Here is a 23,814-nt window from a genome sequence, read left to right on the forward strand (position 1 = left end):
GAAGTAGTGGAGTACAAATACTTTGTTACTGTACTTAAGTACATTTTTCTGGCATCAATACTTTACTCCACTACTTCTTTTTCTGACGACTTTTTACTTTTACTTCTTACATGTTGAACACAAATACCTGTACTTTCTACTTCTTACATTTTCCAAACCGGTTCCTTTAGTTTGAATGTGTGTTTGGTGGCGTGATCATTATTATTTAGAGTCATTGCGTGCCTATTGATTTGAACACGATCCGGGTATCCATCATTTCCTGGGTTGCGTTCCGATAATCCAAAAATCAGCTCCTAAGTTCTAACCCTATCTCCTATTCCTTGACCTCTGAGTGAAACGTCACGGGGTTAAGGGATAGTGGAGGAGAATTCAAAAGGACTTACGAGAAGAGACTGCGGTACTTTAGAGAATCCGAATGCACTTTCACTTTCCGATGTGTTTATGATGCGCCAGCGGACGTCATTTTGTGCGTCTGCTGCTGTGGGGAAACTATGGGAACTACAGTTCTCTATACAGCGGACTACAACATGGATGTTTAATAAGAACGAGGGACTCATCTAGAGACTCTGCACCGTGCTCTGACGCTGTTGCTTTATGCTTTATGAACGTGGACAACAGAGAAACATATTCTTCAGGACCAAAGTTGGAATTGAAATAAAAAAGGAAAGTGAAGCTTATGCTCGTCACCCTCTCCCTCCGGTCCACATTAATACAAATTATCCCAATATCTTAAATCAATACAAATGTATTTATTATAAATGTTAGTCCTTAACATCTATCACTGTGTATATCACCATTCAAACATCTTTTAAAAGTTGAACAAACCCCACACAGCTCAGTAAAGACTGTGAGATGTTGACTTTATTTGATCATTTCAGTAAAAACTAACGTTCATATTTCTCTCTTTGATTATAATAATGATGAACGTTCAGAAAAAAGCACTTTGGCAACTTACCACATACGTTTTAAAATGCTTAATAAGCACCGTAACTTTCATGATATCATTTCTCGGTCATAATCGGTTGTTTCCGTGAACGGCCGACTGTTGTGTGACGGCAAATGCTGCGGCTGCAATGCATTGTGGGGCAGCATTTTATCCTCTCCTTTCGGTAAGGGAGGTCCAGTGGTTCCGAAGCTAAAGGAGGTTATAAAGGAAGTTTGAAACCTCCTTTCCTTTCATTTAGAGAATTGGAACGGCACTTATCATGGCTGCCACTGAGGGACTTCCGGGTCATTTCACTCCGTTAGGAAGGTTCCTAAGCTAAATGGACTATTGGAACGCAACCCTGGTCTTCTCTAAAGAAGAGGGACCAATGAAAACGTTGTCATGTTGCCGTTGTTCAGCATGGAAACATTCATTAGCTAACAATGACATTATTGTTCTATTAATATAAAGGGAGGTCAGGTACTCTTTAAAACAGCTGGGAGTTATGGGTACTTTTTACTCAAAGGTATGTAATTCACTTCAGAAACACTTTTTGTTATATTCCATGGAATGCTCTTAACATCCCGATAGCAATTAATACATTAAGTGCTTTGACAACAAATCCATAACAAAATGTCATCTGTGGAAGCCGTGGCGCTGTAAAAAGCACGACCAATCATCTGAGCCGGCCCGGCTAAAGTAACTGGATGGCCTACCTGCCTGTCAGCCTTCCATCTCGTGCACAAACTTATCTCGTGCCCTCATTGGTCATGTGTGCGTTCGTGTGTGTTGGAGGAGGGGCTCTGTGAGGAAGTCTGAAGGAAGGGGCAGATTTTTTCCGGCCGCGTACTTTCAAATTCTAGCGCACTCGAGCTGGTTTCTCCAAAATTACATACCCCACCTTTAAGTACATTTCAATACCCATACTTCTTTATTTTTACTTGAGTAAAGAAGTTTAGTCAGTACTTCTACTTTTACCAGAGTATTTAAACACGAGTATCTGTTCTTCTACTTGAGTAAAGGATGTGTGTGCTTTTGCCATCTCTGATGATTCCTGGTTGGCAATTGTAACGACTTGTTTTGTGTGTGTGTGTGTGTGTGTGTGTGTGTGTGTGTGTGTGTGTGTGTGTGTGTGTGTGTGTGTGTGTGTGTGTGTGTGTGTGTGTGTGTGTGTGTGTGTGTGTGTGTGTGTGTGTGTGTGTGTGTGTGTGTGTGTGTGTGTGTGTGTGTGTGTGTGTGTGTGTGTGTGTGTGTGTGTGTGTGTGTGTGTGTGTGTGTGTGTGTGTGTGTGTGTAGTGTGTGTGTGTTGTGTGTGTGTGGTGTGTGTGTGTGTGTGTGTGTGTGTGTGATGTGTGTGTGTGTGTGTGTGTGTGGGTGTGTGTGTGTGGTGTGTGTGTGTGTGTGTGTGTTGTGTGTGTGTGTGTGTGTGTGTGTGGTGTGTCAGGCTTCACATGCTCCAGCGCGTTGGAGCACAGCTTCACCGAGCCTGCAGACCAGAGGCAGAGCTCCGCCCCCAGCCTCAGCCAGCTGCCGCCTCACTTCACTGACCGCCTGGAGATGACCCAGAACTCCTTCAGGGCCAAGGAGCCGATCCTGGCCCTGCGCCGCGCCCTGCTCAGCCTGGGGCCGCAGTAAGGACGTAGAAACATTTGTGTCAATATGTTGCTTTTGACATTCATTTACATTCATTGTACAGCAAGGGTGTCAAACTCAATTCCATCGCGGTCCACATTAGCATTATGGTTGCACTCAAAGGGCCGGTTGTAACTTCAAGACTATAAAGAAATCGTAAATATATATAATATAATGTATTAAATTACATTATTGCCTCTGCATTGGATTATTATCGGATAGGGTAATAACTTCATAACTTCTATGTCTGAAAGCAGAAGTCCAGGGGAAATAATTGTAAGTCTCTTCAGTGCGCATGTCTCAAAATGAGATGCATTGTGGGGCATGTAGTTTATGGGCAACGTGCTTTTGTAAAGCGGCATGTAACTGTATAATAAACGTATTATATTTTTTGCGGGCCACATAAAAGTAGGTTGCGGGCCGGATTTGGCCCACAGGCCTTGAGTTTGACACCCCTGTTGTACAGTATGAGCAGGCCCACCTTTCTCTGAGCTATTGCTCTTTTCGCATTTACCACTTTTTATGTTGACCAATGTTTTAATAATGTGGCTCTTCACCTGTAACTTCTCATCAGTATTTCTTAGTAAATATTTGTTTAAACAGAATAACTTATAAACATTAGAGTGCCTTGACATCGGGGACGCATTATTTCAAGCGTCTGTGACTTTTTAGTATACCGTTCAAGCTATCAAAGAGCCAATAAAAGCTATGCAATGTTAATCTAAAAGAAATCTGTGTAAATTATTATAGTCAAGGCCACATCCTAAATCTCTTGTCTGCTTCAAAGGTCCAGGAGCAAGGAGCTGGTGGGGGAGTGCTGGCTGCAAAGTGCCCGCGTGGCCAGGAAGGCGGGACATCACCAGACGGCCTTCAACGCTCTCCTGAACGCAGAGAACACACACCTGGCCGAGCTGGTGACCGAGAAGGCCAAGTGGCTTTGGTCCAAGGTATGAATAACTTTAAAGGTCACCTATTATTATTATTATTAAACATGTGTCCCCTCTGTGTAAAGAGATGATCAAGCAGTTTGTTATCCAGCCTAGTGTGAATAGTTATTCCATCTCCTTGTGTTAATACAGCATGTCAGCATCTCTTGTCAAGCTGACTGTGTTTCACACCTTTTATCCTACTGAAACTCACACACATAAATACACAAAATATCACTTGTAAAAAAAACGTCTGCATTAATGTGTCGTCAGGGCGATGTACACGAGGCGCTGATCGTGCTGCAGAAAGGTGTGACCCAGTGTTTCCCTGACGACCAGCCGCTGACGGACCCCCGCAGCCTGCAGACTAAAAGCAGGGCCATGCTGCTGGTGGGACGCTTCATGGAGGAGACGGCCAACTTCGAGTCCAACGCCATCATGAAGGCATACAAGGTAACAGGCGTGATGCGATATGAATAGAGAAGTCAACTGTATTGTCAGTCTTTCAGTTTGTGTGTACAGACAGAGAGATCGAAATAACGTTTCCCACAATCCCGAATATAAAACAAATGTATATAAAAATATGTGTGCAAATATGTATACATATACACACAGTCAAAGACACATTTTTACATGTGCACACATTAAGACCTAAATAAAAACACAACAATCAATACAAATAACAGTCACTTCAATATTTGAGAATGTACATCAGAGTTCCCGTTAGAATATTTTTTTGCCGGTCAACATGTCCGTTAAAGTTGAAATCAACATTTGACAAGTGCCGGTCAAAGGTCTTCTTTGTTATTTATTGAGCTTTAAAACAAATGGATATGATTTGATATTAAACAAACTAATTATAGTAGATTAACTACATTATTCAAAAGTGTACAGTAACTTACAATAACACGGGAATAATAAACGGAGCGCTCTCTCCCTCTCCTGACAGCCCGCCAGTATCATGCAGCTGGCGGATCCAGTAATGAGTGACCAGACAGTCAAACTAAACATATCTATAACTAGTTGAGGTAGTTTGAGAGCTCATTAAAATAGCTACGTGTGATTTTCTAACCTGAAGTGTGTTTTGTCCGCTCACCGCTGCAGGTGATCATGCTGCGTGTCGATTCGTCAGCAGCAGCTGATCTCTCTCTCCCGTCAGATTAGACTTCACTCGCGTTTATGTCCATATCGATCAGATCCAGCTAGTTCTAGCTAATTATAGGACTACCTGCTTATTAAAAGACACCTAAACAATAAGCGTCGCTATGCAACTGGGTGAGGCCACAAAGTATAGCGCAGCATTATGCATTTGTTTACATGCCCACCGGAACCCCGAGGCATTACCAACAGATCAACGCACAATCAACCCATACAGGACATCTCTTTCTCCACATTAAGTGTTAGACATTAGAATTGACTATTCTTGTCTGTCACATACTCTTCTGTCTGTCACATAAGTGGCGCAAGTTGCGCAACTGATGCGGTATTGCGCTAAGGGGAAATTATTTTGACCGGACACTTTGACCGGAGAGATTTAGATTTGCCGGTCTTCAGCATATTTTACCGGTCGTAGTCCGGTAATTACCAGCTAACGGGAACTCTGATGTACATTAGTGCAACATTGTCCATAGAACTAACCACTGCGCAGGAAGTCATAGGCTTTGATTACACCCTAATGATGAGATGCAGTTCACAACCTGTAAGAGACTTCAGAGGCACTCATGCACAAATGATACTGTTACATTTGATGAAAAATAAACCCCCAAACACGTTCTGTTCCAGCTATTCAATTGTAAGGATTTGCTGCCTTTCTTTGCCTTTTCTGATAATAAATCAAATGTCTTCAAGGCCCTTAGACAATTGTGATGGGTGGTTCTTTTTTTTTTAAATGACATTTTTAAGCCCAAGCAATGAACTGAATAATAAAGAAAATGGTTTTCAAAAGAAGGCAATAACTAATTACTGTAGTTGCAAGAAAGGAGCCAAAGACAGCTTAATATTAACCAAGAAGCATGCATAACAAATATTAGAGATAAAATAATTACACAATTTACTAAATAAACAGTTCTGAGAGATATAGCAGCCAGGTTATATATTACACAGCTATTAACAGGATATACAAATATTACACACTGTTGTGTTTCTTAGGATGTGACCAACCTTCTGCCTGAGTGGGAGGATGGAAACTTCTACTTGGCCAAGTACTACGACAAAGTGATGCCAATGGTGACTGATAATAAGCTGGAGAAACAGGGGAACCTCATCAGATACATTGTGACATACTTTGGAAAGTAAGTTATTGTTCTCGCTGCTGAGACCCAGTCCTTGGGTCTATGATAAAGCTGAGAATATACTATTACACCTGGCTTTCACCAAAAACTCATTCATTTTACTGAATTTAAATCTGTGTTGTTTCCCTCGCAGAGCCTTGCAGTTTGGAAACCAGTACATCTACCAGGCCATGCCTCGCATGCTTTCTCTCTGGCTGGATTTTGGAGCCAAAGTGTGTGAGTGTGAGAAAGGTGGGTGTGTCCAGAAGCTACTGTAAAAGTAAAATAAAGATACACACAGGGCAATGGCTGCTCCCAGTGTCTGGCTGATTCACTAGATGTTCCAACACAGTCAACATGTATTTTAAATGTACAATGAAAAGCACTAGTAAGCAGAGATGGCAAAAGTACACACATCCTTTACTCAAGTAGAAGTACAGATACTCGTGTTAAAAATACTCTGGTAAAAGTAGAAGTACTGACTAAACTTCTTTACTCAAGTAAAAGTAATGAAGTATGGGCTTTGAAATGTACTTCAGTAAAAAGTACCCATAACTAGCAGCTGTTTTAAAGAGTACCTGACCTCCCTTTATATTAATAGAACAATAATGTCATTGTTAGCTAATGAATGTTTCCATGCTGAACAACGGCAACATGACAACGTTTCCATTGGTCCCTCTTCTTTAGAGAAGACCAGGAAATGATGGATACACGGATCGTGTTCAAATCAATAGGCACGCAATGACTCTAAATAATAATGATCACGCACCAAACACACATTCAGACTAAAGGAACCGGCTGTTTGGAAAATGTGAGAAGTAGAAAGTACAGGTATTTGAGTTCAACATGTAAGAAGTAGAAAGTACAGGTATTTGTGTTAAAAAAGTAAAAAGTCGTCAGAAAACAAGTAGTGGAGTAAAGTACTGATACCAGAAAAATGTACTTAAGTACAGTAACGAAGTATTTGTACTCTACTACTTTCCACCTTTGGTATTAAGCAGTAGTAAGAAATGCAATTATTTAGTTGTATATATTCTCAGTCAAGAACTAATCTGAATCTTCTTCAAACGATTCATTGTGAAGCATGTTTCTGTGTTTGTTATGTGTTTTATTTTACCTGTATTTAATTAATAAAAAGATGTGAGCCTATGTAAATAGTGTCCACTCTTCCCTCCACCCCAGCTGGCCGGTCAGACAGGCAGATGCGACAGGAGCTGGGCAAAATCAACGCTGCGGTGAGCGAGCACTGCGACAACTTAGCGCCGTACCAGTTCCTGACGGCCTTCTCCCAGCTCATCTCCAGGGTCTGCCACTCCAGCGACGAGGTCTTCACCGTCCTCATGACCATCGTGGCCAAAGTCTTCCTGAAGTACCCCCAACAGGCCATGTGGCTGATGACTGCTGTCTCCAAGGTGTGTGTGTGTGTGTGTGTGTGTGTGTGTGTGTGTGTGTGTGTGTGTGTGTGTGTGTGTGTGTGTGTGTGTGTGGCCTAGCATTACCATCCTTGTGGGGACCAAAATCTGTTTGCACAGTCACGTGTGGGGACTGGCTTCCCTTATGGGGACAAAATGGAGGTCCCCATGAGGGGAATCATTAATTTTAGGGTGAAGACTTGGTTAGGGTTAGGTTTTTGTATTGGAATGGGGTTAGGGTTAGGCATGTTATGGTTAAGGTTAGGATAAGTCTCCAGGAAATGCATGTAAGTCAATGTAATGTCCCCTGAAGTAAACCCTGTTGGTGTAAATGTCTGCCTTTTTCCACTACTACCTGCTAGAAGTGTATGTGCTGTATTTTCGTGGGGTTTTCTCCGTCCCTACTTTCCTTAACTTGTTTTTTTTACAATTGAACACATTCCAAAACTCATATATATTTGTGTGTGATTGATTGTCCAGATGTTTAAGCACGTGCATAAACTCACAAAACTACTTCATTGAATTTCAAAAAAATATGTCTGTCTGTGTGTTTTTATTTGTTTCAGTCTTCCTACCCCATGCGTATGAACCGCTGCAACCAGATCCTTAAGAAAGCAATAAGTCTCAAACAAGCTCTGGAGAAATTCATCGGGGACGCAAACAGGCTAACTGACAAGCTGCTGGAGCTCTGCAACAAGCCGGTACACACACACACACACACAAACACACACACACACACACACACACGCACACACACCTACACACACACACACACGTTATATATGCATTGACATTGTAATATGAAGTGGCCTCTTGTAGTTTTAGCGCTATGAAGCTATCTAAACTATAGTCAATGATTGCAAATTGTTATTACATAATAAAAGTAATAAAGCATGTGTTCATATTATTGTCTGTATTGCATGGCTTATACTCAAGTGTAAGTTACTATTGATTTGATAAATGCATCTTGTTTAATAATGAGTTTTGTTGTAGTTGAGCCTCAGCATAACAATATAGCTATAAAATCTCCAAGTGAATATTGACCAACACATTTTATGGGTAGATAAGATTAGATCAACATTTATTGATCTCCTTCAAGGAAAGGGATTGCTTGCAGCAGCCAGGTAAAGTAGATATAAAGGTCGCTGTAAATACATGTTTGTGTGAATGTGTCTCTCAGGTGGATGGGAACAGCACCACCCTGAGCATGAGCGTGCACTTCAAGCTGCTGAAGCGCCTGGTGGAGGAGCCCACCTTCAGCCAGATCCTGATCCCTCTGCAGTCAGTCCTCATCCCGACGCTGCCCTCTACTGGCGGGGCGAACCCGGAGCACGACGCCTTCCCCGGACACTGGGCCTACCTGGCCGGCTTTGAGAACACCGTGAGAGAGGGGGGGGAGCGACGGGGGGATGGTTGTTGTCATACATAGTTTAGTAGGACGGCGCCTGGTGACAAAAAGAGTTATTTTGAAACACAATACAATACAGCTCCAGAACAAAGTGCTGTAAAGGCAAATAAACACATATAACATACAACAATCACACACACACCATAACACAAGTACAAGTAAAAACAATAGAGAATTTAAAAGCAACAATCTAAAAAGATGTCAATGCGCTGAGGAGAAGACGGTTATAAAGGTTACATTTCAGCAAAGAGCAGTCGTAAAAGCAACATTATCTGATTTTACTATCACAATTGGTTATGCCACATAACTCTAACCTGTGTGTGTGTGTTGTGTGTGTTGTGTGTGTTGTGTGTGTGTGTGTGGTGTTGTGTGTGTGTGTGTGTGTGTGTGTGTGTGTGTTGTGTGTGTGTGTGTGTGTGTGAGTGTGGTGGTGTGTGTGTGTGGTGGTGTGTAGTATGTGTGTACCTGCGTTGTGTGTGTGTGTGTGTGTAGTGTGTGTGTGTGTGTCGTGTGTGGTGTTTGTGTGGTGTGTGGTGGTGTCGTGTGTGTGTTGATTGTGTAGTGGGTGTGTGGGTGGGTGGGGGTGGGTGGGTGGGTGGGTGGGTGATGTGTGGTGTCTAGGTGGAGATCTTGGCCTCCTTACAGAAAACCTAATGAAGATAAGTCTGAAGTGGCTCAGATGGGCGGAGCTACACCATGATGTGGTAAAACCCAAAGATGACCTGAGGAAGGACTGCAGACTCATGGGTTCAACTGCCTCATCAACAAGGTGCGTGATACTGTAGAAAACTGCACAATTGTTTATATTGGGAGTCATTATAATATATCGAAAAACAGTACACAAAGTTTACCCGTTGAAAAAAAAGGTTAATTTCTGATTGTTCTAGATTTCTTTTGTACCTAATACATCTCAGCAGTATTTATAGTATGTGTACGTGCTATCTGTGTGTGTAGTGCCTTCGTAAGGATGCTGAGTCGAGGCGGAGGGAGCTGCATATCCGTACCTACGCTGTGATTCCTCTCAACGAGGAGTGCGGCATCATCGAATGGGTCAACAACACGGCCGGTCTGCGACACATTCTCACCAAGCTGTACAAAGAGAGAGGTAATAATAATCACTTTTCAGACAACAAGTGCAGTCCAAAGTGCTTCACATAGGCATTTCTCAAAAAATACAGATGCCAGTAAAAGACATAAAAACAAACTAAAACTAGCATAGAGTAGACATATGTAAAAAATACATTTAGATTAAAGGTACAACCAGGGACGTGCACAGGTACGGGCTAATGTTGCCCGGGCAACGGCATTTATTATTTATGTTCTATATCGCTAAGTGTGTGATTACACATGTTACGTATTATATATATATAATATTTATTATAGGCTACTGTATTGGTGCGTTAAGACCACCTCTCCGTGTCGGATTTTGGAAAATGGATTTTGAGTTTTCTCATGGCAGGGACTTTACTTCCTCTTGACACCGTCGGTTGTTTACAAAAAAACACCTATAGTTGTTATTGTGCTTCTGTGTTTCTGTGTCTTTTCATCTGCTCCGTAAACTCCTTGGTAACACTCCCTCAACGCTCCGCTCGCTCTCTTTTCTTGATCGCCCTCTCACACAGGAGAACCCTTCACTGTCCCGCTTTATTGTAGGATTTCTGCCATGTCTCTACTTTAATTTGACCATCTCTGTTATTAAGTTATGGAATACTAAATAAATAAGTAATTAGATACCTTACCGTTACGGCCCGTCCACACAGCGGCGTGCGTTGACGCTTGCCGGCGGGCGTGTCTGACACTCGATCCAACAACCAATCACATGAATCTCCCGCCCCTGACACACAAGCAGCGGTTTGATTGGCTAGAGCTTGTACTGGCATATGATTCGATTGGCTGACGCTTCTGCCGAGGCGTCAAAAGTTGAACATTGCTCAACTTTTGCAGCGAGCCACGCCAGCAACGCTCCGCGTCGCTTCCCATAATGCAGTTCGGCTAAAAGTGACGTCACCCCATTCAAAGTGAATGGGCAGAAGCGTTGGAAGCTTCAACGCATGCCGCTGTGTGGACGGGCCGTTACTGCGCTCATACAGTATGATAAGAATAATGCGTATTGAACTGGTTTAATTAATTAGTGAGTTTATTTAAGGTAATTATAGAAGCCCTAGAAGTAGGGAATGAGTCCTTACCCCAAGTGAAGGAGTTCAAGTATCTCGGGGTCTTGTTCTCGAGTGAGGGAACAATGGAGCGTGAGATGGGCCGGAGAATCGGAGCAGCGGGAGCGGTACTGCAGTCGCTTTACCGCACTGTTGTGACGAAAAGGGAGCTGAGCCAGAAGGCAAAGCTCTCTGTCTACCGGGCCATTTTCGTTCCTACCCTCACCTATGGTCATGAAGGATGGGTCATGACCGAAAGAACGAGATCGCGGATACAAGCGGCCGAGATGGGTTTTCTCCGCAGGGTGGCTGGTGTCTCCCTTAGGGATAAGGTGAGAAGTTCGGTCATCAGGGAGGGACTCGGAGTTGAGCCGCTCCTCCTTCGCGTCGAAAGGAGCCAGTTGAGGTGGTTCGGGCACCTAGTTAGGATGCCACCTGGGCGCCTCCCTAGGGAGGTGTTCCAGGCACGTCCAGCTGGGAAGAGACCAAGTGGTAGACCTAGGACCAGGTGGAGGGATTATATCTCTTCGCTGGCCTGGGAGCGCCTTGGGATCCCCCAGTCAGAGCTGGTTGATGTCGCCAGGGAAAAGAAAGTTTGGGGCTCTCTGCTGGAACTGCTACCCCCGCGACCCGACCACGGATAAGCGGGAGAAGATGGATGGATGGATGGATAGAAGCCCTATTTTATCAGTATGTCTGCACAGCAGTTACAATCGTCAAACTACATTGAATTGTCCCCATTTTTTCTTTAATAGTTACTAACATTAGATATTTTAATGAGATATGGACCGCAAAACAAAACATTTCCCTGGTTTTCATTTTAAAAATCAAGCTTATTTTGTTTTGAGATGATGATGTGAATTACTGTTCAAATTAGTTAATGTAATAATCGTTTTGTTCTTATATTTTTTTTCGGGGGGGAGGCCCTTTTTCCAGTTTAGAGCAATAGCCCCTCCAATTGTCCCGTGCACGTCCCTGGGTACAACGATGAAATTGTGCATTAAAAGGAGGATAGTGCAAAATCAACACACAATCAGGTGACAGGTTAAAATGCATTGAGAAAGTGCAGGAGTTTGCTTCTTAAAAGGCTCAAATGTAAAAATGTGTTTTGAGTTTTTAAAGACTTCCACCGAGCTGGCTTCCCTGATGTCTACAGGTATTTAGTTTTATAAAGAAAAACAATAACGGAGCAACACATCAAACCCCCCGTGAGTAAGATACATGTTGTGAACATATTTCATTTGGTCATATTTGTGGGTGTGTTTTCTAGGTATGAACTTATCAGGTAAAGAGCTCAGAAAGCTTATCCTGCCGAAGACGGCCCCCTTTGAAGACAAGCTACGAATCCACAAGGAGGTGCTTTGTGTTCGACACATTCCTGTTTTCCACGAGTGGTTCCTCCGGACCTTCCCCGACCCCACATCATGGTACGACCCTAAATTCACGAGGGTCACTGTTTCAAAAGCAGTGTAAATTATCTTATTGTGTGTCTGTGTCTGTGTGTTATTACATTTAGGAAGCAGTTTCAGCTCGATTGAAAGTTTAGGATGTTTTTTCGGTTGGTTAAACGTTTAAAAAGGGTCAAGATCAAGTTTGAGGTTAAATTACTGATAAGGTTTACATTTTTCATAATGTAATATCTCTCACTGTGTGTGTTTACAGGTACAGCAGTCGCTCTGCGTACTGCCGCTCCACTGCTGTGATGTCCATGGTGGGCTACATCCTGGGTCTGGGGGATCGTCACGGAGAAAACATCCTCTTCGACTCTTTCACCGGGGAATGTATTCACGTCGACTTCAACTGCCTCTTCAACAAGGTTTGTGTTTGTCTCAAATTGTCTTAAAGATCCCCAATTATACTGTTGTTCATCAATATATCACAGGTCTCAGATACAAACATGTCTCTGAAGTGTTTGGCTCCAAACACCAAACAGATCATTGCAGCATTACCCATAATCCCCTCTGTTTCAGCCCTGTTTCCAAAGTGCTGATTCTCTGTCTGTGACTTTAGATGAAAATAAGGGCCCCTCCCCACGCCCCTCTGAGAGAGATTTGGTTACAAAGAACACAATGGTGCTCTAGGAGGAGATTCAGGTGATAAGGTGGGGAGGGGGTAACCTTGGTTGCTGATTGGCTAATGGTTACACAAGCCAAACAATCCTTATGACATCATAAAGTGGCCAAAATCTGATCAGCTCATTTTCAGACAGGTTTTTATAGAAATGGATCAGGACAAAAAGAGAGAGAATCTTTTTTCCTGAAACTTTGTTGATGTAGAAGAGACATGAAAAAGTGGATTTTGTATAATATGTGACCTTTAAGTAAGAATTATATATTATAAACCATGAAAAAAATCATAGAATTTGTTTTAAATATTGTTTTTTATACCCTACCTTCTGCTAGTCTTATCTGTACCTGTATTTCTGTAATGCTCCTTCTGTCCCTCTCCATTAGGGGGAGACGTTTGACGTGCCTGAAGTGGTTCCCTTCCGTCTGACCCAGAATATGGTCCACGCCATGGGGCCCATGGGCACCGAGGGTCTCTTCAGACAGGCCTGTGAGGTGACCCTGAAACTCATGAGGGACCAGAGAGAGCCGCTCATGAGGTGCACACCAAAAAATACTCTCGAGTACAAACACAAATTTATTTTAAAGGCCAGGGTTTGAAGCAAAAAGCATAACTTTACTTACTACATTTGGGTTCAAGGTTTTTCTCTGTCCTAAATGTATATACAGTTTTTTTTTTTAAAGATTCCAAATTAAACATTTCTATTTTTATATTTCCTCTAAGTGTGCTTAAGACCTTCCTGCATGACCCCCTGGTGGAGTGGAGTAAACCAGCCAAAGGAGGACTTTCTAGAACGCAGGCCAACGAGACAGGAGAGATAGTAAATGAGAAGGTGAGTGCAGTCTACGCCTTTCTAGTATGTTTACACGCCTCAGAGCAGCATACATAATATAACACATAAATGCCATATTTTTGCCATTACTATAACTGCATTGTATATCTTTCGCCCTTGTTCTCTGTCAGGCGAAAACCCACGTGTGTGACATCGACCAGCGACTGCAGGGTGTCATAAAGAGCCGGAACAAAGTGCTGGGTCTACCTCTGTCCATAGAGGGACACGTCCACTACCTCATACAGGAAGCCACTGATGACAAGCTGCTCTGTCAGATGTATCTGGGCTGGGGACCCTACCTGTAAAACATGCCTTAGTTTACTAAATGAAAGCATTGGAAATGAAGTTCAGGAGAATTTAAAAGGTTTTTCTGTTATCCAAAGCCTACACAAAACAACCAGGAGTGCCCTCCAAGGTGGCTCCGAACACCCACGACTGTTTGTTGAAGAGCCCTTTATGATTTAACCTTGTATGTTCTAGTACTTCTATCCATGTTAAGTTTCCTGTTTCTGGAAAAAAATATTATTTTTGTATTCATTCAGTATTCACTTGTAATAAAGGATTTGTGTTTTTCAGAGTTGATGTTGTAGGTAAATGTGTCTTCTAATCTTTTAACCCTCCTTAGATTCTCTTCAGCAGTCAGATTGTTTTAATCCTGTGTGTGTGTGTGTGTGTGTGTGTGTGTGTGTGTGTGTGTGTGTGTGTGTGTGTGCGTGTGTGTGCGTGTGTGTGTGTGTGTGTGTGTGTGTGTGTGTGTGTGTGTGTGTGTGTGTGTGTGTGTGTGTGGTCCAATCAGCTGATCCTTCTCACAGGAGCACCAATTACAGCAAAGTGTTTGCTCATGAAAGCCTTAAGAGGCTGAGAAAGCCTTTGTGAGGTTAGTAGTGTGAGGGATGTTGGATTTATTTTGTAAGCAGGAGTTGTGTTGTCTAGTCATGCGTTCAGACACTCAAGCGGTCACTGTATTTTTTGTAATTATTTTTCTTATTTTTGTAAATGCCTGGCTGCTGTTCCAGCTTTCTTTTGGATAAAAGTATTGTTTTTCTTAATGAAGAGGATCTTTCCAATCCAGCACTGGATATATGGGCTATTTTTGAGGATTTTAAAGATGCACTGTTGTCTTTTTACTTGATGGCATATTGTTTTTGTGTCCTAGAGATTTTCTCGTTGAATAGAATTCACATTTTGTAAATATGTCACTTGTTGTATTGTATCTTTTGTTAGGTGGCGTAGGCGCGTTGAGATTACGTTTTTATTTTGAAAGACCCCACCGGAAGTTTCGGGGAATCTTTTTTTGTTCTCATTATCGGAGATTTTAAATCAAATTTGTTTCTTATTTTCACCCAGGTAAAGACCGTTATTAAATCATATACTCTCGTGAATTTTCTGCCAAACGTACTGGTATTTTAAAAAACAAAACACGTTGCGGTGACGCTAGCGTTTAAAGCCGCAAATGAAAAGCCCTAAAAGGAAACAGATAACGGTAAAGACAATACCATGGATGTATACACCTGACGTAAGGCCTGTTGGTGTAACTTAAAAATCAGCCGATACAGCCTAACAGACGCTGTAAACAAACAAAAAGCCATCTCGTCAGTGAAGGAAAGACACAGCATGTCTGGAGGATAAACCCACAACAACACACGGTGCCTGCTGCTGCACGCGCGCCGTCTTCATGGGTTCGGTTGCTCGGTGATAACGGACTGTAATCTGGCCGGAGGTTAACGGTTGTTGTTGCCATGGCGAGGTCAGCTGCTGGTTGCTGTCGTGGCTCTCTGGGCTTTTTATAGTCCTGCTGGACATTTCACGTTCTGTAGGACAAACCGAAGACAGCGCGCGACCTTGGAGGACGTTGCCATGGATTTAACACGGCTGGCTGTGGATGCGGGTCAGTTCATCAACCGGGCCGTTCAGGTAATAAATGAACGGTAACGTCAGTCCTAATTAAACACGTTATGATCGCCGTCAATTGTAACCAAACCGTGTTAAGACGTTAATGTCACCCTAAAAGACGGGTTTAGGACAACCAGTCACTTTCATAGCAGCAGGTCAATAAAACGATACATTAAAACGTGTTTTTGTTTTTCTGTGATCCCACCCAGTACACAGAAGAGAGTCTCGGCCAGGCGGAGAAAACAGGGCTGAACTCCGGGCTGGAGGAGCGCCTGGCCCTGGTAGAAGCCACCAAGACCTGGACAGACCAGATCATCTCCCAGACTGAGGTTCTACTGCAGCCCAATGCAGGTTAGAAACTGTAAAAAAAGGGTCTTTATTCGTGTAGTTTATTTTAATGTTCAGCAGGACCTGAAAGTATGTGATGACTGTCATTTTTTGTTGGTTATTCGACAGACAGTCGGCAGTCAGAGGATTAGCTCACATCCAAGCCCTCATGCAAAGGGAGGGACTATCAATAATTGGTTTAAATCACATAACATATTCATCCGTGCTAGCTTGCCCATATTAATGAAAAATATGCAAAAATAATATATGTTATATTACAAAAACCTATATTAAATGTTCTTTTATAAGAAACGCCTTTTTTTCATTACTGAGTTGTTATGAATTGATTATAAGATAAGAAAATATATTTTAACGATATTCTAACAGCATCCATGTCATGTATGTAACTCTAAATCAATACCAGATATTATTACATTGGAAAAATAAGACTCAGATCTTTTTGAGAAATGTTTCCAATATATTTTATGATAATTAATTGCTTTTTTTATTATTGCAAGTTTTATTTATTTGCAATAGCTTCCATATCATGTGAATCTAACTTAACCCAAGTTGCACACACCTATTTTTATTTAATTTGAGTGTTTTCTATTATCATATCACAATATCAAAACAAAATATAGGTTGTATAATATTGTACTGTATAAAAGCCAACAGTTTGCTCTGATGAACACATCCTTATGGCTGCACCAAACTAAAACCAGTTTAAAACAAAGACGTGTGCTTTATTTCCAACTAATTGCTACTATACATTTACACTCTATACAACCACTGAATAATGACTCTGCTGTTTGCTCTTCTACATTAGAAACATCCCCTGTGTGCCCTTCTGTTTGCTCTGCTGTGATTGGCCTGTTCAGATGAATAGGGATGTCATTCTTTTGCCTCCACTTACCTCCGCTAATGGAATTATGAGTGGTTGTGGTCTGCAGTCAATCAAATAAGGGGGGCACTCAGATGCTGTAAAGTAAACTCATGTTTGTTCAGCATCGAGGATATCATTGAATATCGACCGAGGGCTTTTAGTCTCTATGAAGAATAATCTTTGTTTACACTACGATATATACCTCATTGCAGAGACCAGCCATTTGCAATCTGTCCACTGTCTCACATTATGTCAGGTGTCAATGCTTGTCCTAGTGCTTCTCAAAGTGTGGTCCGCGGACCACTGGTGGTCCGTGAGCGCCCCCTAGTGGTCCGTGAGTATATTGGTACAATTTCACATTTGAAATAAATAAATACATTTAAGTTTTCCGCACTCTCGCGGGAATATCTCCGCAATGGAGCGAGCTTAAGTTTCACTTTCAATTGCATGATATAGCCCAGATAAACACCTTCATCACACATGTGGCCACTTGTTTGTACCATTTTCAGGCGATTTGTAAAAAACGATGTGTTTTTGGATATTTGTGGAGTTAGGTGGTCCGCGAGTGTTTTTTTATTGGTTAAGTGGTCCTTGGTATGAAAGAGTTTGAGAAACACTGCTATAGAACATAGTAGCATGTAGTGCTCATGCTTCGACAATAATTGTTTTCTACTTTTATTTAACAGTGTTTTTTTAGGATTTTAATTGTAATCTTTCTATTATAGCCTATATTTATGTTTTTGACTTTTGCAGTGCTTTTTATCTTAATTGTGCATAAAATATAAACACATTCACAGTGTTTTCTTAGAGAAGATAAACCTAAATGAAGCTCTTGATCCTTGATGACCAGGAGCCCGGTTGGAGGACCGGCTCTATGAGCAGCTGGACTGGAGCGTGCCCCCTCGGCCTCGTGCTCATGAGGTCCTGGGAGACCACATGACCCAGGCTGGGCTGGAGATGGGGTCCAACACACCCTATGGTGAGTGTACATTAAGTCAAAGTCAACTTTATTGTCAATCTTTCAGTTTGTGTGTACTGTACAGACAGAGAGATCGAAATACCGTTCCCCACAATCACGAATACAAAATATATATATATATAAAAATAACATATGTATGCAAATATCTATATCCTATATATATATATATATATATATACATATATACAATCAACAGACACATTTAAACATATGCACACTTTAAGACCTAAATAAAAGCACAACAATCAATATATACAAAATAACAGTCACTTCAATATCTTTGAAAATGTACATTAATCAGTATCAACATCATTAATAGCCAGTGTGTGTTCTTCGATTAAAAGCATCAGTATGTTTTGTGTTCAGGAACTGCACTGCTCAGGTTCGGAGAGACTCAAAAACGACTTGGTGAGATGGAGAGGAATTTGGTCCAAAGCACCAACATCCACTTTCTCACCCCTCTGAGGAGTTTCACCGAGGGAGAATACAGAGCCATGCAGGTGACACACACACACACACACACACACACACACACACACACACACACACACACACACACACACACACACACACACACACACACACGCATAAATTGCCCTTCTGATTGTGTGGATGTTATTCCCGTTAATTGCCTCTCTAATCTCTTCCTTTGTTCTATTGAAATGCAAAGTGTATAGATTGTTTGTATACCTAATAGCACAATGAGTAGGATTTCCCTAAAACAAAACTATTTAAAGACCCATGCCAACATAATCCCCACTACAAGTGTGTGGCGGCGTCTGCCTTTCTCCTTTCCTTTTATATCTGCTGTGATCTGGACATTTCTGGACGTCACCCTTTATAAAAACATAGCCACCACATGCAGATTGTCAACATGCAAACAAATGGAAATCTAGGAAAATGGGACACAGGCAAAATTAGGCGACTCTGAGGAAGCCTTTTCACCTGCTGGCGAGCACTGTTACACTGTGTTTACAAACCACACATCATACCAACTGTACTTGAACATGGCTTTAAAAAGTGTTTGTTTGTTCATAGGATGAGCGCAAGATGTTGGTGAATAAGCGTTTGGACTTGGATATAGCTAAGACCAGACTGAGAAGAGCCCACGAAGCCGACAGAGAGGGCAGAGTGAGTAACGAGTCTTAACCTTCACTTATATAGTAAATATCCTTCAATACATTTAACATACTGGCATCAATTTAAAAACACACCAAAATCCTTCGTTTATTTTTTATCAGTAATTTACAGTAATATTCTCCCATTCCACGTTCCTGCTTTTCTCTTTGTCAGAACCTGAATGCAAACCCGATGGAGGACTACATGGCTCACGTCTCTTACATGTTCAGCTTCCTGCGGGTCAAATGGCTAAAGGTCAGTGAAGCTAAAGGAACACAAACATTGACAGGCATGGCTGAACTTGCTGTTTGGACACTGAATGAGTCACTTTTCATTCTTTGTCTCTCTCCTTCCCCAGATGTGGGCTCAGGAAATCTCTCAGGTGAGTCCATGCTTATCGTTTCATGCACACAGGACCTGATACAACTATTCTTCATGCTGTTATAGAGGGAGACTTTTTAAATTACACTTCCAGCTGTTATATAATTGTATAGAATAAAGCATGTTCCTGTTAGTTTCAGTGATAGCTTCTATTGTTTGGCTCATTTGGGCTTAGTTCTGGGTAATAGTTTTAGCTACAAAGTTGGACATCTTTAGAAAATATGACCAAAGATGATTTTGTGTGTGTGTAGGCAGAGATGGAGCTGGGTATCTGTCAGAGTCTGTTCAATCGACAGACAGAAATTACAGGACGAGTCGTGGAAGGAATCAGCAACACTCATGTAGGTGCACACAAACACACACAGAAAGAGAGAGAATTCACATCTCTTGTCTCAACAAAGTTTTGTTCTTATTTCATGGATTTTAGAGTTGTTGCCTCTATAAATGCACTGTGTGCCATCTATCTTGTGTTTTATGTGTCTTGTATGTTGGTTTTCCTTTTTAAAGACCAACCACATGCGGAGCCTGACGGACTTTGTGGAGGCTCAGGCCTGTTACTTCGACCAGTGCAACCAGCACGCTCAGGAGCTTCAGAAGCAGCTGGCCAGGTCTGTATATATGATTCACAACAGATAAAGACTACATTTGTAAGCCTTACGGCCCGTCCACACAGCGGTGTGCGTTGAAGCTTCCAACGCTTCTGCCCATTCACTTTGAATGGGGTGACGTCACTTTTAGCCGAACTGCATTGTGGGAAGCGACGCGGAGCGTTGCTGGCGTGGCTCGCTGCAAAAGTTGAGCAATGTTCAACTTTTGACGCCTCGGCAGAAGCGTCAGCCAATTGAATCATATGCTAGTACAAGCTCTAGCCAATCAAACCGCTGCTTGTGTGTCAGGGGCGGGAGATTCATGTGATTGGTTGTTGGTCTAGTGTCAGACACGCCCGCCGGCAAGCGTCAACGCACGCCGCTGTGTGGATGGGCTGTTAGGCTGCCTCCTTGTTCTATTTCAATATTCTGTCTCAATGAGAGTACAGTTTTTTCTTAACTAACTACAATTTGCAGTTGTTGGGAAAATACTGAATGTACTCTTCCGATATCAGAGTCCCCATGGTAACAAAGGTATCCCACCTGTAGCTGTGTACAAGACAGGATGTGTGATTACCTAGAAGAGCATCAGGACTGTTTGAGGCATATGATAGCTATGTGATTAACATGATGATTCAGCCTCTATGGAGATGGACATATGACAAGCATGCTCATTTCTGACGTGGAGCTAATCTGAAGTAAACATTGAATACTGCTTTCTATTCCTCCATCTTGTGACGGTGTAACTCCCTCTCTTGGATATCAGCATGTGAAGGACACTGTTCAGGAACTAGTTGATGCTCTGTATGTGATGACTACTTCCATTCTGGAGAGGATCACAGATACATGGATCCTGAGATTGAAGCTCAAGCAGTTATGCTGGGAAAATTGTGATTTTGAAGCTTGTCAATTTTCTCAACCCATGTAGTGTTTCATTGAGAAAATTATACTATTTCTTCATCTTAAAAAAAAAAGTAAGGTCACAAAACTGAAACACATAAACGTGTATGCTTTGGAGAATTGGGGTTTATACAGGACACTAAAATGTGTTCCTATTAATGAGCTCTCGTGGAGTGAACATACTTTTTTGACCATGAAAATAGGAACATGATTTAAACTGTTAGATTCAGAAGCCAAACACCACCTCAAAATGTATGTAGTATGGGATCCAACTTTTTATATTCCAAGCTATAACTCTGGACATCTGGGCTCCCAAAGAACACAAGACTATGGAGAGCAGTATTAAAAGCAAATGAATATATTTCTCCATTAATGACTTATGTTATGATTTTGTTTCTCCATGCAGCATCCCAATAGTCCTCTGCTCCAATAACTGGCAGTTAGCGATTGGTGATGAAGTTACGCAGCTGTCCCCAAACAACCACGTAGCCAATGAGCCTGTCGGGTTTAATCAGGTCACTGCAGTTCCCATCGAAGTTCACAACAACCCAGATTTCAGCCAGGATTCATGGACTGCTAATCCACCGGCCTCCACTGAAAGATCAGCTTCCACTGTAACCACACAGCAAAATAACAACAACAACAACAACAACTTATTTTCTGATGGCCCAGCAACCAGCCACTGTTCAGTCGTCAATCAAGCACTTCATCATGTCTCTACAGCTAACTCGGACAGTCACTGCACCAATCAGATCGCAGCGTTCAGCAGAACAACGAGTGCACAAAACACCGCCGCAACTGCTGAAACAACCAATGGTGCGGGTAGGGGGACTACAACAGTTCCCCCACCTTCTCATCTCACTGGAAATGAGTCTCACAATGGGAATGCATCAGCCAGTGACACCGCAACAACTGATGACATGACAACTGAGACTTTAACAACCAATGGCATGTCGGCTGAGCCCCAAACAGCCAATGAAATTGCAAGCAAGCAACCCACCGTTAACGGAGAAGATGTCCAGGAGTCATCAGCCAGTCAGGATATGGGTCAGTAGCTGGGACTGACTTTAGATTGAAGCTTGAGCAGTAATTAGCAGTCTTCTTCAAACAATCAGAGAGTACAGACTGCACTATAAGGAGCAGATAGACTATCATTAGACCACATTAATTAATCCCATAGGGAAGATCATGTGAAGTGGTTGTAAAAGTGCTTATTTTTCTCAACGTGATATAGTGCCACATTCATTTTAGCCTTTAACCATGTTCATATAATATTCATGTCGTATGGAAATGATGACTGTTGTGTATCAGTCCCCTCTTGTGGCAATGGCTGTAATATTTTTGGACTGAAAAGTGGATTTCAGACTCTTATTTTTAGATAAAAATCCAAACTAATGAAGCTTTGTGCCAAGTATATATGATCAGTGTGAAAACATTGATTCATGTTGAAGTGAATCTGTGTGTTTGTTTCCATGTGCACACTGTCGCTTGTGTTTACAGCTTTTGCAAATCTCTTACACCTTGAAGGAGAGGTGAGGTGAGGTTTGTGACTCTGCCACCTCTGAACTCTTGTTACTCCCAGTTGAGCTCATTTTCCATCTGAAACATGTTACTGACATGTGTTTGTGACTCCGGCCAGGCGCCCAAACACCAGGCTGAACAGGACCTTTATGCTGCAGCATGGGTTAAAATATGTTGCCTCATGCACAGTCTGGGTGTTTCCCCTCACAGTCAAATCAAAATACGCTCTTTTACCCTTTTGCCCCATTAGGTGAACTGGGTAGAAGTTTCCAAGTCCAGATGTTGTTAATTCTCTTTGTGAGGGCAGAAAGGCTCTGTGGTGTGGGTCTGCTCTGGGGACCCGGGATGGAAACACACACACTAATGTAGCAATGACCCTACTGATGTAATCATGAATCAGCGCTTTGCTCTTTGTTGTAGATGTGTGTGTGAATGAATAGTCGCTGCCAGTTCTAAACTGCGTGTCCATGCAGTCATGATGTACGTTGAGCTGATGTCAGCGTGAGGTTTGATTCATGTAAAGATGTGGAAATAAATATGCAAACAGTGAGGTCATTTCAATCCAAGGCAAGTGTGGATCTTTTTCTGTCCGGTCGAGGTGTTTCTGTCATTTCCTCGCCTTTTACTAGTGCTATTTCTTATAGAGCACACACACACACACACACACACACACACACACACACACACACACACACACACACACAACACACACACACACACACACACACACACACACACACACGTTGAGGTCTTGATCATGCTTCCTGGACCAAGACCAAGTTATATTTAAAAACAATTTCTGACGCTGTAATGCTTGGCTTCCTTCACTGATTGCAATATTATGAAAATTGTATCAACCGGATAATTGGGTCAGATGGTGTGTGACGTTCGCCACAACCTCTGCGCACACACTGAAACACTACTGTGTGTGTGTGTGTGTGTGTGTGTGTGTGTGTGTGTGTGTGTGTGTGTGTGTGTGTGTGTGTGTGTGTGTGTGTGTGTGTGTGTGTGTGTGTGTGTGTGTGTGTGTGTGTGTGGTGTGTGTGTGTGTGTGTGTGTGTGTGTGTGTGTGTGTGTGTGTGTGTGTGTGTGTGTGTGTGTGTGTGGTGTGTGTGTGTGTGTGTGTGTGTGTGTGTGTGTGTGTGTGTGTGTGTGTGTGTGTGTGTGTGTGTGTGTGTGTGTGTGTGTGTGTGTGTGTGTGTGTGTGTGTGTGTGTGTGTGTGTGTCTACATCACCATTACATCTATCTGTAGCTTTGACTGGTGTCCCCCTCCCCGTAGCCTATCGCGTACAATGTGTCGGAGCGCTAGCCAATAGGAGCCTGAGTGTTCCATTGTGATGTCACTATGTTGCAGAAAGTAAACAAAGGAGACCACACTACAGGAGAGGGAACCCAATGCAGAATCGCGACTCTTTATTTTATTAACATCAAAAGGTAAACGTGTGTGTGTGATATTTTATCAATATATGTTGTTGGTGTCGGCAGGCCTGTGTTAATTATTCTGGGTATTAATCAGACTAATGGACCAATCAGGAGCTACTGAGTCTGTAAGTGTACCCCCAGGCTCAGATCCACCTGGATCAGCAAGGCCTCAGCTC

At 42.3% G+C, this 23,814-nt stretch overlaps 2 protein-coding genes across 2 annotated transcripts in view; both read left to right on the plus strand.

Moving 5' to 3' along the window:
- Window positions 1-14,207, plus strand: part of atr (ATR serine/threonine kinase) — a 45,058-nt gene extending 30,851 nt beyond the window's left edge. The window contains 18 exon segments of the mRNA XM_034235155.1: window positions 2,370-2,382; window positions 2,384-2,556; window positions 3,345-3,504; window positions 3,757-3,936; window positions 5,632-5,774; window positions 5,908-6,005; window positions 6,936-7,165; window positions 7,732-7,866; window positions 8,346-8,546; window positions 9,195-9,275; window positions 9,278-9,317; window positions 9,320-9,342; window positions 9,528-9,678; window positions 11,997-12,153; window positions 12,389-12,542; window positions 13,180-13,331; window positions 13,517-13,625; window positions 13,757-14,207. Of these exon segments, the coding sequence (XP_034091046.1) occupies window positions 2,370-2,382; window positions 2,384-2,556; window positions 3,345-3,504; window positions 3,757-3,936; window positions 5,632-5,774; window positions 5,908-6,005; window positions 6,936-7,165; window positions 7,732-7,866; window positions 8,346-8,546; window positions 9,195-9,275; window positions 9,278-9,317; window positions 9,320-9,342; window positions 9,528-9,678; window positions 11,997-12,153; window positions 12,389-12,542; window positions 13,180-13,331; window positions 13,517-13,625; window positions 13,757-13,930 (2,374 nt within the window). The 3' untranslated portion in view covers window positions 13,931-14,207.
- A 314-nt stretch (window positions 14,208-14,521) lies between these two features.
- Window positions 14,522-22,781, plus strand: LOC117558761 (endophilin-B1-like). The gene is made up of 10 exons (XM_034235146.1): window positions 14,522-15,539; window positions 15,728-15,869; window positions 17,579-17,707; window positions 18,074-18,207; window positions 18,746-18,838; window positions 19,001-19,081; window positions 19,185-19,208; window positions 19,459-19,548; window positions 19,715-19,815; window positions 21,101-22,781. Exons 1-10 carry the CDS (start codon window positions 15,483-15,485, stop codon window positions 21,747-21,749), a joined length of 1,500 nt encoding a protein of 499 aa, XP_034091037.1. The 5' UTR covers window positions 14,522-15,482; the 3' UTR covers window positions 21,750-22,781.
- The last annotated feature ends 1,033 nt before the right edge of the window (window positions 22,782-23,814 follow it).

The sequence above is a fragment of the Gymnodraco acuticeps genome, unplaced genomic scaffold (genome assembly GCF_902827175.1).
Source record: "Gymnodraco acuticeps unplaced genomic scaffold, fGymAcu1.1, whole genome shotgun sequence".
Taxonomy (NCBI): domain Eukaryota; kingdom Metazoa; phylum Chordata; class Actinopteri; order Perciformes; family Bathydraconidae; genus Gymnodraco; species Gymnodraco acuticeps.